Source organism: Lynx rufus, unplaced genomic scaffold (genome assembly GCF_022079265.1).
Source record: "Lynx rufus isolate CCGP_SWC_20201006 ecotype Redwood Valley unplaced genomic scaffold, mLynRuf1.p SCAF_1, whole genome shotgun sequence".
Classification (NCBI taxonomy): domain Eukaryota; kingdom Metazoa; phylum Chordata; class Mammalia; order Carnivora; family Felidae; genus Lynx; species Lynx rufus.
The window spans coordinates 210,935,358-210,949,946 of record NW_025814823.1 but is presented as its reverse complement, the minus strand read 5'-3'; the positions used below and the strand labels follow the sequence as shown (position 1 = coordinate 210,949,946).

At 36.5% G+C, this 14,589-nt stretch overlaps 1 protein-coding gene across 4 annotated transcripts in view; it reads right to left on the bottom strand.

The window, feature by feature from the left end:
• LOC124507711 (UDP-glucuronosyltransferase 3A2-like) overlaps nucleotides 1-14,589 on the bottom strand; it is a 44,496-nt gene that overhangs the window by 15,985 nt on the left and 13,922 nt on the right. Inside the window, exon 3 of one of the 4 annotated variants that reach the window (XM_047074045.1) lies at nucleotides 5,769-5,775. The exons of the other annotated variants lie outside the window; for them this stretch is intronic. Coding sequence (XP_046930001.1) covers nucleotides 5,769-5,775 — 7 coding nt within the window. The remainder of the gene's footprint in view (nucleotides 1-5,768; nucleotides 5,776-14,589) is intronic. 4 annotated transcript variants of the gene reach the window in all.

Here is a 14,589-nt window from a genome sequence, read left to right as displayed (position 1 = left end):
TCACCTCCATCCCACTCAGAAGCTTCCACAATTGGCATTTAGAGACAAAAGTATGGGTTTAGTCTTTACATGGTCTTGATTATGTGTCTCACACAAACCTATTTTCTGTATCAGATTGGATTGTGTTTCTGGATTCCAGCATGAGCTGTGATTGACACTAGGCTAGGTAGAATTCTGTGACTGTGTGTCGCAGTCAGGTATTGCCCCCTTAAGAATGGTCCTCCAGAGTAGAACTGATAGCAATTTACAAGTGCACTGAATGATGTAAAGAAGGGTAGTTACCAAGTGGTATGATGAGATCGATACCTGCAAAAGTAGATGGTGTGCTAGAACCTTAGAAAATGACTTTTCTGCTGCTGCTGATTATCTTGCAGCTAGAGGAAAATCTTGATTAACACAGTAATAGAGAAAAAGACTGATAAAAGGCCCATGGAGTTATTTCAAGGAGTTAGTTCGAATTAATTTCACATGTCTCAAAATTATCCATGGGGAGACCCCTAACTTTGATGATACTAATGGGGATATTCTGAAGAAGAAGCTTATATATATATATATATATATATATATATATAGGCAGGTTATAACAGATACTTCCCCAAAATACATCTAATAACAACCAAAAGAAAGGAGATGGGCAGGGTGGGAGAGTCAGGAAAGAAAACAGAGTTCTGTTTTGATACGTGTGGGAATCTAACATTACTTTAAAAAATTTACAACTGATAAAGGGCACAAGTTGCTTTTGTACCTCTCTGTCAGAACTTCCAAATGAATTTTAACATTGGATGAGATGAAACAATGACAAAGATTAGTGAGATTAGTGTTCTTAATCAATACTGGGGCAAAAATAACAGATATAATGATTATATTTTCTATATTTATGTAGATATTCCTGTATTACTAGGAGTCAAAAGTATTAGATACAAGACAAATTTCCATGCCCTCTCTTAACTACTGGGATAAAATATCCCATAGTCATAGCAACCATCTTTTACATCATCTACTAATAGTTATTGTTGTCTTATGTAACATGTCATAAATTAAAATAATATTAGAGTTCTGGCACTTATAGTCAGCTTCACAAAAAAGGACGTGTTTGGATCTGTCCAACATATTAACCTTTAAATACAACCCAATACATATTGAAACAGTGGCTTTAAGGATGAAATCCCATTATAAAAGATCTATTAAGCAAAGGAGAGATTATCTACACTGCTTTTCCATTTAATAGCTTAATTTAGATTAATTCATAAACCTGAAAAGAATTTATGATACCTTGCAGAACATTACTATAACATTATTGCAGTGATGCATCATATTAAGCCTGCTCCCCATCTCCAATATTACTGAAATTGCTGACTCTATCTAAGTAGTAATAGATACTTTGCAAGCATAGATTTGTTAGTATGTTCTGATCCTATTTCAACAAGATCTCAGCTGCAGTTTCTCTTCTCCTTCATCTTTGAAGGATACAAATCACTTGTACTGACTTCTCATGGACTACCTCAACAGCCTTGCTCATAAGCCTTGCTGGCAAGATCTTAACCACATTCACCTTTCTCCAGGAGCACGTGTATGACACTATATTGTGGACAACTTTTGTAGAGATTCATTGAACACACTCATTCAAGACACAAAAATTCACATAGAGGCTCACAAAGAGGGATGTGCCGCTGCCTTACACAAAGCAGAAGCTACAGCACCTCAGGTGATTCCTAAGAAGAATTATTTGTTCAGTGGAAGACTTTCCAACCCTGACACTGTCAAGAAAGTACTCCTGTGGTCCACTTTGAGCACATATGTATAAAAAGCTTTCCTGGACACACATTCAAACAGAAACTGGTGAAAATTCTCTTTTATATTCACACACACACATATTCAACATCATATGTATATATATAATTTTGTAAAAAAAAAAAAAGGTCAAAAGATAGTAGGAAAATTTCTGGGAAGATGGTAGAGCAACAGGAATCTGCCTCCCCTAATTAAATAAAAATTGAACTAGAAGACTCGGTCTAGAGTATCTATTTTGAAGAGTTGCAGTAACTTCTAGGGCAGGTTTTCAATGTAAATTGCAGATAATTTTACTCAATTTCAGTTATTTCAGCTTTTATCACAGTAGCAACTATCCATCCCCTGTCCCCATCACATGGCAAGCACCTATACATGTGTTCACAAAGCAGCATGCACAGAGGTTTCAAGAACCAGAGTGGACCAAAAAAAAAAAAAAAAAAAAAAACCAAAATCCAAATATCATGTATCTGGGTTCTGATTGCTGCTTGCTGCTCTAATCACAGAAGTGCAGACAAAGAAGTAGGCAGCAAAGTCTTTGCTGTCCCTACACCTATTGTTGCAACCATCTCCCCCCTCTGGCTGAATGGACTTCAAGGGATCTTAAAAGGCTGATGACCTTTTTTTCTCCCTCATTTTTCTGTTTTTCCCTTATGCAAGACAGATATTAAAGGCTAGAACATTGGAAAACAACTACATAAACCAGGAACATTAGAAGAAAGTGTCCACTTATGACCAGGAAAAGGTCCAGAAAATACCTGAGGACATTGAAATCTACATCTTATATTGATCTTTTCCACAACAGCAGGATAAAACAATCAAAAAAATTAATAAACAAAACGAATAACAAAAATCTGCAGACCCTGGGGAAGGGAGGAAAGTCTCATCTCCAGATTCAACACATGGTTAGATTCAAATATTCAGTCTTCTACAAAAATCACAAGACACACCAAGAAGCTGAAAACAAAAGCCTATTCAGAGGAAAATAATAAATCAACAGAAACTGTTCTTGAGAAAAACCTGATGGTAGATATACCAGACAATGACTTTAAAATCACTGCCTTAAAGATTCTCAGAGAACTAAAGCAAGATGTGGGGAAGGTAGAAGAAAAAAAATGTGTGCAAAATAAAAATGTCAATAAAGGGATAGAAAATCAAAAAAGAAGCTAAAAATGAATTCTAGAAATGAAAAATACAACTAATGTGATGAAAATTTCACTAGAGGCATTCAAAGGCAGATTTGAGGCAAAAGAAATTAACAGTGAACCTAAAGAGAAGATAATGGAAATGATAGAGGCTGGAGAGCAGTAAAGTTAAGACTGAAAACAAGACAACATAGCCTAAGGATCCAACATATGCACTGTGGATGCTCAGAAGGAGAAGAAAGAAAGAAAGGGATAGAGAGAATATTTCAGCTATGATCTCCCAAATCTCCCAAATTGGATGAAAGATGTGAATATAAACATCCAAGCTCATCAACTCCAAGAAAAATGAGCTCAGACACATAGTCGAGACACATTATAATCAAATTTAGAAAGATAAAAAGAGAATATTAAAAGCAGCAAGAGAAAAGTGACTCATCACATACAAGTGATTGTCAATGAGATTATCAATAGATTTCTAATCAGAAACTTTAGAGACCAGAAGTCAGCAGGCCAATACATTCAAAGTCGTAAAATAAAAGAATGGCCAAAAAAAAAAATTCTGTATCTGGCAACACTGTCCCTCAAAAGTGAGGGGGAAAATCAAAACATTCCCAAATAAACAAAACCTAAGGAAACTTGCTACTACTAGGCCCACACTGAGAGAAATGCTCAAGGGAGTCCTCCAGGGAAAAAACAAAAGGACACCAGATACTAACTCAAAGGTGAATGAAAAATAAATATTTTAATAAAGGTAACTGCATAGAAAAATATAAACTTAGTATTATAGCAACAGTTTCTAACTACTTTTGGTTTCTACATGATTAAAGAAACTAGTCCGTTTTTTTAAAACAAATCATTGATTTAAAAACAAGTATTACTTAAACTTTGTAACGCCAATCAAGTTTTCTATATAATTTAATGTACTAATTCATTTAAATTAATGAAAGTTTATGTCTGGGGGCACACAATGTACAAAAAGATATTTTTGTGATGTCAACAACCCAAGAGGGTGACCATGAACAACACATTACAGGAGCAGAATTTTTGAATGTTATTAAACTTGAACTTCTATAAATTATAATGAATGACACAGATTTAGCAGGTTAAATGAAATCCCCAAGATAACACACGCAAAAAATAGCTATAGAATATACAAAAGGAAATGACAAAGGGATTTAAAATTTTCACAACAAAGAATCAACTAAACACAAAAGAAACAGTAATACAGAAAGTGAGGAACAAAAAACCTGCAAGGCATATAGAAAACAAATAGAAAAATGACAGAAGTCTCTCCTCATCAGTAAGTACTTCAAATGGACATGCATGAAACTCCCATATCAAAAGACAGACTTTGGGTAAAAACACATGATCCAATTGTAATAGCATTGTTTGGTGACAGGTGGTAGCTACACGTGTGGTGAGCGTAGCATAACATATACATATGCATTTGGCAAATCACTATGTCAGACATCTGAAACTAGTGTCACATTGTGTATCAACTATACTTCAATAAAAAATAATAGAGGAGCCAAGATGATGGAACAACAAGGAAGATTTTTGTGGGTCTCTCGTCTATGAAATACAGCCAGACCAACAGTAAACCATCTTACACACCTAGAGAACTGATTGGAAGATTAACACAACAATCTGCACAACCTGAACCACAGAATTCAGCAGGTACATGACACAAAGAGCTGAACTTGGAGAGCAAGAAGCCCCAAAAGGTAGGGAACCCCTTTTGCAGGCAGAGAGAGGATGGAGACTGGGACGGAGGGGAGATACAGGAAAAACACCCCTCTCCAAAAGCAGCTGGAGAGAAAGTGGAAAATTGGAAACAACCCCAGGGACTAAACTAAAAAGGGAGAAAGGAGAAAGGAAAGGATTTAAATTCCATTAAGACTGTAAACAAGGGGAGCACAAAGTCTGCAACTCCACAGCTTGATACCTGGCAGTGCTCTGGTGGGAAGGGCGAATCCCCAGGAACAGAGTGGGGTCCAGGAGGTTCTTGGGCCACATGAGGAAAAGCAGTTTCACTGCTAAAAGGACATTTTGTAGAAACTGTTGAGGCCACCTGTTCCCAGCAGACCCCAGAAAACGGCCACATTGGCTGGTGCTGGAACAAGGTTGTTAAGGGTGAAGCCTGGTGCCTGATGTGCACTGTGATTTTCCATAATCCCTGAATCACTGCTGCTACACTATCTCGAGAACTTTTTCTGAGGCAGGATGGCACCTGGCCGCAGTCTTTGGGCACAGGCAGCAGCAGGGTCCAGCAAGTATTCCTGGGTGCAGCTGACATTCGGCCGTTGTGAGGTGAGACCCTCCTGTAGAGGGGTGGAATGGGTCAAAGCCAAGGTCTTTCACAATAAGGGGCCAGGGAAAACAGCTGCATCTGAGATAAAACTCTGGAGAGAGATACTGCCTGGGGCTTGGTCATGGACAGTAAAGAAGCAGGCAGTGGACCAAAGCTGAAGACAGAGGATGGGTGCACGATTGCTGGCTGGGGAGAACAGAATTCCGATACTAGAGACTGGGTAATGGGGTGACACCATTTTCACTGCTCCCACGCATGTGCATATGCACCTATGAGTGCCACAACACTCCACCCCAGTAGGCTAGCAGCACCATTTAGTGGAAAATGAGGCCATTACACTAAGCCCCGCCCAACTGGGCCAACCTTGTTCTTGAAGAACACAAGTCTCACCGCCTGCTTAGTGTGTGGACTATAAAGTGCTTCATAGTCTGACTTCTAGCAGAAAACGAAGTAATTTCAGTCCTATTTCAGTCTGTTAGCACATCCATCTATTCAATTTTCTTTCCTTTTTTTTTCTTTTTCACTTCTTTTCTTTTTCTTGAATACAGAGAGAGAAAAATTCATTTTTAATTTTTATTAAACACATTTTTGTTTAACTTTTTTACTATATTTTTTACTTTTGTGTAAATTTTTTCAAATTCTATTTTACTTCCATCACATTACTTTACTCTACTTCAGTGTATTCACTTTATCAAATTTTCAAATGATTTCCTTTTTTCTTATTCTTTTTTCTCTTATTCATTTCTTTTCTTTCTCTTGAATACAGAAAGAGAAAAAATTCATTTTATTTTCAATCTCTATTAAAAATATTTTTCTTTAATTTTTTCACTATATTTTTTACTATTATGTAAATTTTTTCATTCTATTTTACTCCCAACATTTCATTTTAGTCTACTTCAGTGTATTCAATTTTTCAATTTCTCAAACGATTTCCTTTTTTCCTCCCCCACCTTTTTTCTCTAATCTATCAAACCACTTTCAACACCCAGACCAAACACACCTAGGATCTAGTATCATTTATTCAATTTTTGTGTGTGTGTTTTTTCAATTTTTTAATTTTAATATTTCTTTAATATTATATTTTTTTAATTTCAATTTTTCTGCCTCATTACTTCCTTTTCTCCCTTCAAAATGACGCAATGAAGGAATTCACCCCAAAAGAAAGAGCACAAAGAAACGACAGCCAGGGATTTAACCAACACAGACACAAGCAAGATGTCTGAACCAGAATTTAGAATCACCATAATAAGAATACTAGCTGGACTCAAAAATAGATTAGAATCCCTTCCTGCAGAGATAAAAGAAGTAAAAAATAGCCAGAATGAAATTAAAAATGCTATAAATGAGCTGCAAACACGGATGGATGCAGCAGCACCAAGGATGGATGAGGCAGAACAGAGAATCAGTGATACAGAGAACAAACTTATAGAGAATAATGAAGCAGAAAAAAAGAGGGAAATTAAGACAAAAGAGCACGATTTAAGAATTAGAGAAATCAGTGACTCATTAAAAAGGAACAACATCAGAATCATAGGAGTCCCAGAGGAGGAAGAGAGAGAAAAAGGGGTAGAAGGGTTATGTGAGCAAATAATAGCAGGAAACTTTCCTAACTTAGAGAAAGACACAGACATCAAAATCCAGGAAGCACAGAGGACTCCCATTAGATTCAACAAAAACCGACCATTAGTAAGGCATATCGTAGTCAAATTCACAAAATACTCAAGCAAGGAGAGAATCATGAAAGCAGCAAGGGAAAAAAAGTCCCTAACCTACAAGGGAAGACAGATCAGGTTTGCAGCAGACTTATCCACAGAAACTTGGCAGGCCAGAAAGGAGTGGCGGGTTATATTCAGTTTGCTGAATCAGAAACATGCAGCCAAGAATTCTTTATCCAGCAAGGCTGTCATTCAAAATAGAAGGAGAGATAAAAACTTTCCCAGACAAACAAAAATTAAAGGAGTTTGTGACCACTAAACCACCCTGCAAGAAATTTTAAGGGGGACTCTCTCAGGGGGAGAAAAGATGAAAATACATACACACACACACACACACACACACACACACACACAGAGCAGCAAAAGATTAGAAAGGACCAGAGAACACCACCAGAAACTCCAACTTTACAAGCATCATAATGGCAATAAATTCATACTTTCAGTACTCACTCTAAACGTCAATGGACTCAATGCTCCAATCAAAAGACATAGCGTAACAGAATGGATAAGAAAACAAGACCCGTCTCCCATCTATATGCTGTATACTAGAGACCCACTTTAGACCTAAAGACACCTACAGATTGAAAATAAGGGGATGGAGAAGCAGCTATCATGCTAATGGTCAACAAAAGAAAGCTGGAGTAGCCATACTTTTATCAGACAATCTAGACTTTAAATTTTTTTTTCAACATTTATTTATTTTTGGGACAGAGAGAGACAGAGCATGAACAGGGGAGGGGCAGAGAGAGAGGGAGACACAGAATCGGAAACAGGCTCCAGGCTCTGAGCCATCAGCCCAGAGCCTGACGCGGGGCTCGAACTCACGGACCGCGAGATCGTGACCTGGCTGAAGTCGGACGCGTAACCGACTGCGCCACCCAGGCGCCCCCAGACAATCTAGACTTTAAAATAAAGACTGTATCAAGAGATGGCAGAAGGGCATTATATCATAATCAAGGGGTCTATCCACCAAGAAGACCTAACAATTGTAAACATTTATGCGCCAAATGTGGCAGCACCCAAATATATAAATCAATTAATCACAAACATAAAGAAACTCATCGATAGTAATACCATAATAGTAGGAGACTTCAACGCCCCACTCACAGCAATGGACAAATCATCTAATCAAAAAATCAACAAGGAAACAATGCCTTTGAATGACACCCTGGACTAGATGGACTTCACAGATATATTCAGGACATTTCATCCTAAAGCAGAGGAATATACATTCTTCTCCAATGCACATGGAACATTCTCCAGAATAGACCACATACTGGGACACAAATAAGCCCTAAGTAAATACAAAAAGATCGACATCATACCATGCATATTTTCAGACCACAATGCTATGAAACTCGAAATCAACCACAACAAAAAATTTGGAAAAGTAACAAATACTTGGAAACTGAAGAACATGCTACTGAAGAATGAATGGGCTAACCACGAAGTTAAAGAGGAAATTGAAAAGTATATGGAAGCCAATTAAAATGATAACACCACAACCCCAAACCTCTGGGATGCAGCAAAGGCAGTCATAAGAGGAGAGTATATAGCAATCCAGGCCTTCCTAAAGAAGGAAGAAAGATCTCAGATACACAACCTAACCTTACACCTTAAAGAGCTGGAAAAAGAACAACAAATAAAACCCCAAACCAGAAGAAGACAGGAAATAATAAAGATTAGAGCAGAAATTAATGCTATCCAAACCAAAAAAACAGTAGGACAGATCAGTGAAACCAGAAGCTAGTTCTTTGAAAGAATTAACAAACTTGATAAACCACCAGCCAGTTTGATCAAAAAGAAAAAGGAAAGGACTCAAATAAATAAAATCAAGAATGAAAGAGGAGAGATCACAACCAACAAAACAGAAATAAAAACAACAATAAGAGAATATTATGAGCAATTATATGCCAATAAAATGGGCAATGTGGAAGAAATGGACAAATTCCTAGAAACATATACACTATCAAAACTGAAACAGAAAGAAATAGAAAATTTGAACAGACACATAACCAGTAAGGAAATCAAATTAGTAATCAAAAATCTGCCAAAAAACAAGAGTCCAGGGCTGGGTGGCTTTCCAGGGGAATTCTACCAAACATTTAAGGAAGAGTTAACACTTATTCTCTTGAAGCTGCTCCAAAATATAAAAAAGGAAGGAAAACTTCCAAACTCTTTTTATGAAGCCAGTATTACCTTGATTCCAAAACCAGACAGAGACCCCACTAAAAAGGAGAAATATAAACCAATTTCCCTGATGAACATGGATGCAAAAATCCTCAACAAGATATTAGCCAACCGGATCCAACAATACATTAACAAAAATTTCACCACAACCAAGTGGGATTTATACCTGGGATGCAGGGCTGGTTCAATATCCACAAAACAACTAACGTGATTCATCACATCAATAAAAGAAAGGACAAGAACCATATGATCCTCTCAATAGATGCAGAGAAAGCATTTGACAAAATACAGCATCCTTTCTTGATAAAAACCTCAAGACATTGGGGGTAGAAGGAGCATCCCTCGAGATCATAAAAGCCATATATGAACGACCCAATGCTAATGTCATCCTCAATGGGGAAAAGCTGAGACCTTTCCCCCTAAGGTCAGGAGCAAGACAGGGATGTCCACGCTCACAACTGTTATTCAACATACTATTGGAAGTCTGAGACTCTGCAATCAGACAACACAAAGAAATAAATGGCATCCAAATCGGCCGGGAGGAGGTCAAACTTTTACTCTTCACAGATGACATGATACTTTATCTGGAAAACCTAAAAGATTTCACTAAAAAACTGCTAGAATTGACTCATGAATTCAGCAAAGTTGCAGGATATAAAACCAACACACAGAAATCGGTTGCATTCCTGTACACCAACAATGAAGTGACAGAAAGAGAAATCAAGGAATCGATCCCATTTACAATTGCACAAAAAACCATAAAATACCTGGGAATAAATCTAACCAAAGAGGTAAAAAATCTATACACTGAAAACTATAGAAAGCTTCTGAAAGAAATTGAAGAAGACACACACACACACACACACACACACACACACACACACAAACAGAAAAAGATTCCATGCTCCTGGATAGGAAGAACAAATATTGTTAAAATGTTGACACTACCCAAAACAATCTGCATATTTAATGCAATACCTATCAAAGTAACACCAGTATTCTTCACAGAGCTAGAACAAATAATCCTAAAATTTGTATGCAACCAGAAAAGACCCCAAGTAGCCAAAGCAATCTTGAAAAAGAAAACCAAAGCAGGAGGCATCACAATCCCAGACTCCAAGCTATACTACAAAGCTGTAATCATCAAGACTGTATGCTACTGGCACAAAAATACACACTCCTATCAATGGAACAGAATAGAGAACCCAGAAATGGACCCACAAATGTATGGCCAACTAATCTCTGACAAAGCAGAAAAGAATATCTAATGGAATAAAGACAGTCTCTTCAGTAAGTGGTGCTGGGAAAACTGGATGGCGACATGCAGAAGAATAAACCTGGACCACTTTCTTACACCATATACAAAAATAAACTCAAAATGGATGAAAGACCTCAATGTAAGACAGGAAGCCATCAAAACCCTCGAGGAGAAAGCAGACAAAAACCTCCTTGATCTTGCCCGCAGCAACTTCTTACTCAACACATCTCCAGAGGAAAGGGAAACAAAAGCAAAAATGAACTACTGGGACCTCATCAAAATAAAAAGTTTCTGCACAGCAAAGGAAACTATCAGCAAAACTAAAAGGCAACTGACAGAATGGGAGAAGATATTTGCAAATGACATATCAGATAAAGGGTTAGTATCCAAAACCTATAAAGAACTTATCAAACTCCACACCCAGAAAACAAATAATCCAGTGAAGAAATGGGCAAAAGAACATGAATAGACACTTCTTCAAAGAAGACATCCAGATGGGCATCCAACACATAAAAAATGCTCAACTTCACTCATCATCAGGGAAATACAAATCAAAACCACAATGAGATACCACCTTACACCTGTCAAAATGGCTAACATTAACAACTCAGACAACAACAGATGTTGGCAAAGATGCGGAGAAAGAGGATCTCTTTTGCATTGTTGGTGGGAATACAAACTGGTGCAGCCACTCTGGAAAACAGTATGGAGGGTCCTAAAAAAATTAAAAATAGAACTACCCTACGACCCGCAATTGCACTACTAGGTATTTATCCAAGGGATACAGGTGTGCTGTTTTGAAGGGACACATGCATCCCCATGTTTATAGCAGCACTATCAACAATAGTCAAAGTATGGAAAGAGCCCAAATATCCATCAATGGATGAATGGATAAAGAAAATGTGAGATATATAGATATATAGATATATATATACACCCATATATCCATTGATGGATATTTGGGCTCTTTCCATATATACACACACACACACACACACATATATATACACACACACATATATATACACACACACACACATATATATATATATATATATATATATATATATACACACACACACAATGCAGTATTTCTCAGCAATCAAAAAGAATGAAATCTTGCCATTTGCAACTATGTGGATGGAACTAGAGGGTATTATGCTAAGTGAAATTAGTCAGTCAGAGAAAGACAAAATCATATGACTTCACTCATATGAAGACTTTAAGAGACAAAACAGATGAACATAAAGGAAGGGAAACAAACATAATATAAGAACAGGGAGGGGGCAAAACATAAGAGACTCATAAATATGGAGAATAACCTGAGAGTTACTGGAGGGCTTGTGGGAGGGGGGATGGGCTAAATGACTAAGGGGCACTAAGGAATCTACTCCTGAAATCACTGTTGCACTATATGCTAACTAATTTGGATGTAAATTTTAAAAAATTAAAAATAAAATTAAAATAATAATAACAATAATTAAAAAATTAAAAATTAAATGGGATTAACAATGGGGAGATGAAGATGTGAGTTGTATGGGAACTTTCTGTACCATCTTTGCAATTTTTATTCAAATACAAAATCATTCCAAAATGAAGAAATTATTTTTAAAAATAAATACAAAAATTAAAAGGCCACAAACACACACGCAAGGAAAAACATGATCCAACTATAAACTGTCTACAAGAGACTTTAGGTCCAATGATACAGGTACACAGAAAAAGATATTCCATACAAATAATAATCAAAGAAAGCAGATGAGCAAATATCAATCACAATAACCATAAATCAAAAAATATTACAAGACAAAGAAAGATATTATATATCAATAAAAGATTCACTACAGCAAGAAGATAAAACTATTATAAACACATATCATCTAATGAGAAACCACAAAATATCTAAAGCAAAAGCTGGCAGAATGGAGGGAGAAACAGATAGTTCCATAATAATCATTGGAGATTTCATACTCCACTCTCAATAATGGACAGAAAAACCAGAAAGATCAGTAAGGAAATAGAAGACTTGCACACAAGACTTGCACACATTGATCCACTAGATGTAACAGACATATACAGAACACTCTACCTAACGGTAACAGCATACTCATTCCTCTTAAAGGTACCTGAGACATTTTCCAGCAGAGACCATATGTTCAGTCACAAATAAGTCTCAATAGATTTTAAAACATAATTACCCCAGGACATCTGACCACAACAGGATGGAGGTAGAAATCAACAACAGAAGGAAAACTGGAAAATTTATCAATTATGGTAATTAAACAACATATTTTATATAAGCAATGTGTCAAATAGAAATCACAACAGAAATCAGAAAATACTTAGACAAAAATAAATTTGAAAATACAGCATACCAAAACTTATGGGTTGCAACAAAATTAGTACTCAGAAGAAAACTTACAGCTATGTTAACAAAGAAAGTTATCACATCAATAACCTATTCTGCCACCATAAGATATTGGGAAAGAAAGTGTATTAAATATAAAACAGAAGGTAGAATTAATAAAGATTAGGGGAGAAACTATTAATTTTGGAAATAAGAAAAAAACAAGAAGGAATCAATGGAACCAGAGCCAATTCGTTGAAATAATGAATAAAATTTACAGACAAGGAAGACACAAATTACTACAATCAGAATGAAATCTTGCCACTTGCAAGGACATGGATGAAGCTAGAGTGTATTACGCTAGGTGAAATAAGACAGTCAGAGAAAGACAAATACTGTATGATTTCACTCATATGTGGTATTTAAGAAGCAAAACAGATGAACATAAGGGAAGGAAAGAAAAAGAAAATAAGATAAAAACAAAGAGGCAAACCATAAGAGATTCGTAACTATGGAGAACAAACTGAGGGTTGCAGGAGGGGAGGTGGGAGGAGAGCTAAATGGGCAAAGGGCATTAAGGAGGCACTTGTGATAAGCACTGGGTGTTATATGTAACTGATGAATCACAAAATTAAGCTCTTAAAACCAATACTACACTATATGTTAACTAACCTGAATTTAAATAAAGTATTAGAAGAAAAAAAAATAAATGAAAGAAGTAACACCACTAATGACCACACAGAAATAAAAAGGACTATAAATGAATTCTATGAACTGCAGATGCTAAAAATTTAGACAACATTATATGGACAACTTCCTGGAAAGATATAAACTACCAAAGTTAACTGAAAGAAGAAAAAGACATTCTAAATAAACCTATAAAGAAGAACGGTTGTTTTATTTGGGTTAAGTACTCAGAATCTCCTGTGAAATGGATATCCAAAATATAAAAGAAGATTGCACATGTGTCTCTACACACTAAAGACACAATACACAGCCTTAAAGAAGACTGTCCTTATCCTCTAGATTTTCAGACATTACTGATCATGACCAAAGCACTAATTCACTTTTCTAAATGCACAAAGCTGGTCTTTTTTTTTTTTTAAGTTTATTTATTTTGAGAGAGAGAGAGAAAAAAAAAAACAAGTGGAGAAGGGGCAGAGAGAGAGAGTGACAGAGGATACTTACCTACAGGAAATATCCCAATGAGGGGCTCAAACTCACAAACCATGAGATCATGACCTGAGCCGAAGTCAGATGCTTAACCAACTGAACCATATAGTTAGTCTTTTAAACAAGACATTCAGTGATATTTTCAACTCTCTCATCAGTCTTAGGCAGCAAGGCTCATAAAATACCATAATGACTTACTTAAACATGTTCAAATTGAAATACATGAGACATGGCATGTTCTGGCCATCAGTCAAGCAAGAAGGGAAATGCCCATTCCAGTCCCACTGCTGACCGCCATAAAAGCCCAAAGCCACCCTCTTTTTCCTGTTCTCTCAATGTACTTTTGGACCACCTTGGGAGTTGCTTTACTCTCCCCTGAAAGTGTCATCATACTAATAATAAACCATTTTATAGCCTCTTGGTATATATGTAAGGCCATATGTCTTAACACCCAAACCTAACTTTGGGGTGGGGAGAGACATACTGACTCTCAGATTGGCTGAAACAATTAAGGAAGAAACAATACTAATTTTACCCAAACTCTTCCAGAAAACTGAAAAAGGAACACAACCCAATTCATTCTGAGATAAGAATTTCACCAATAGCAATTAAAGAAAGAAAAAAAAAACTCAAGAAAATCACAGAACGATGATCCTCATGGA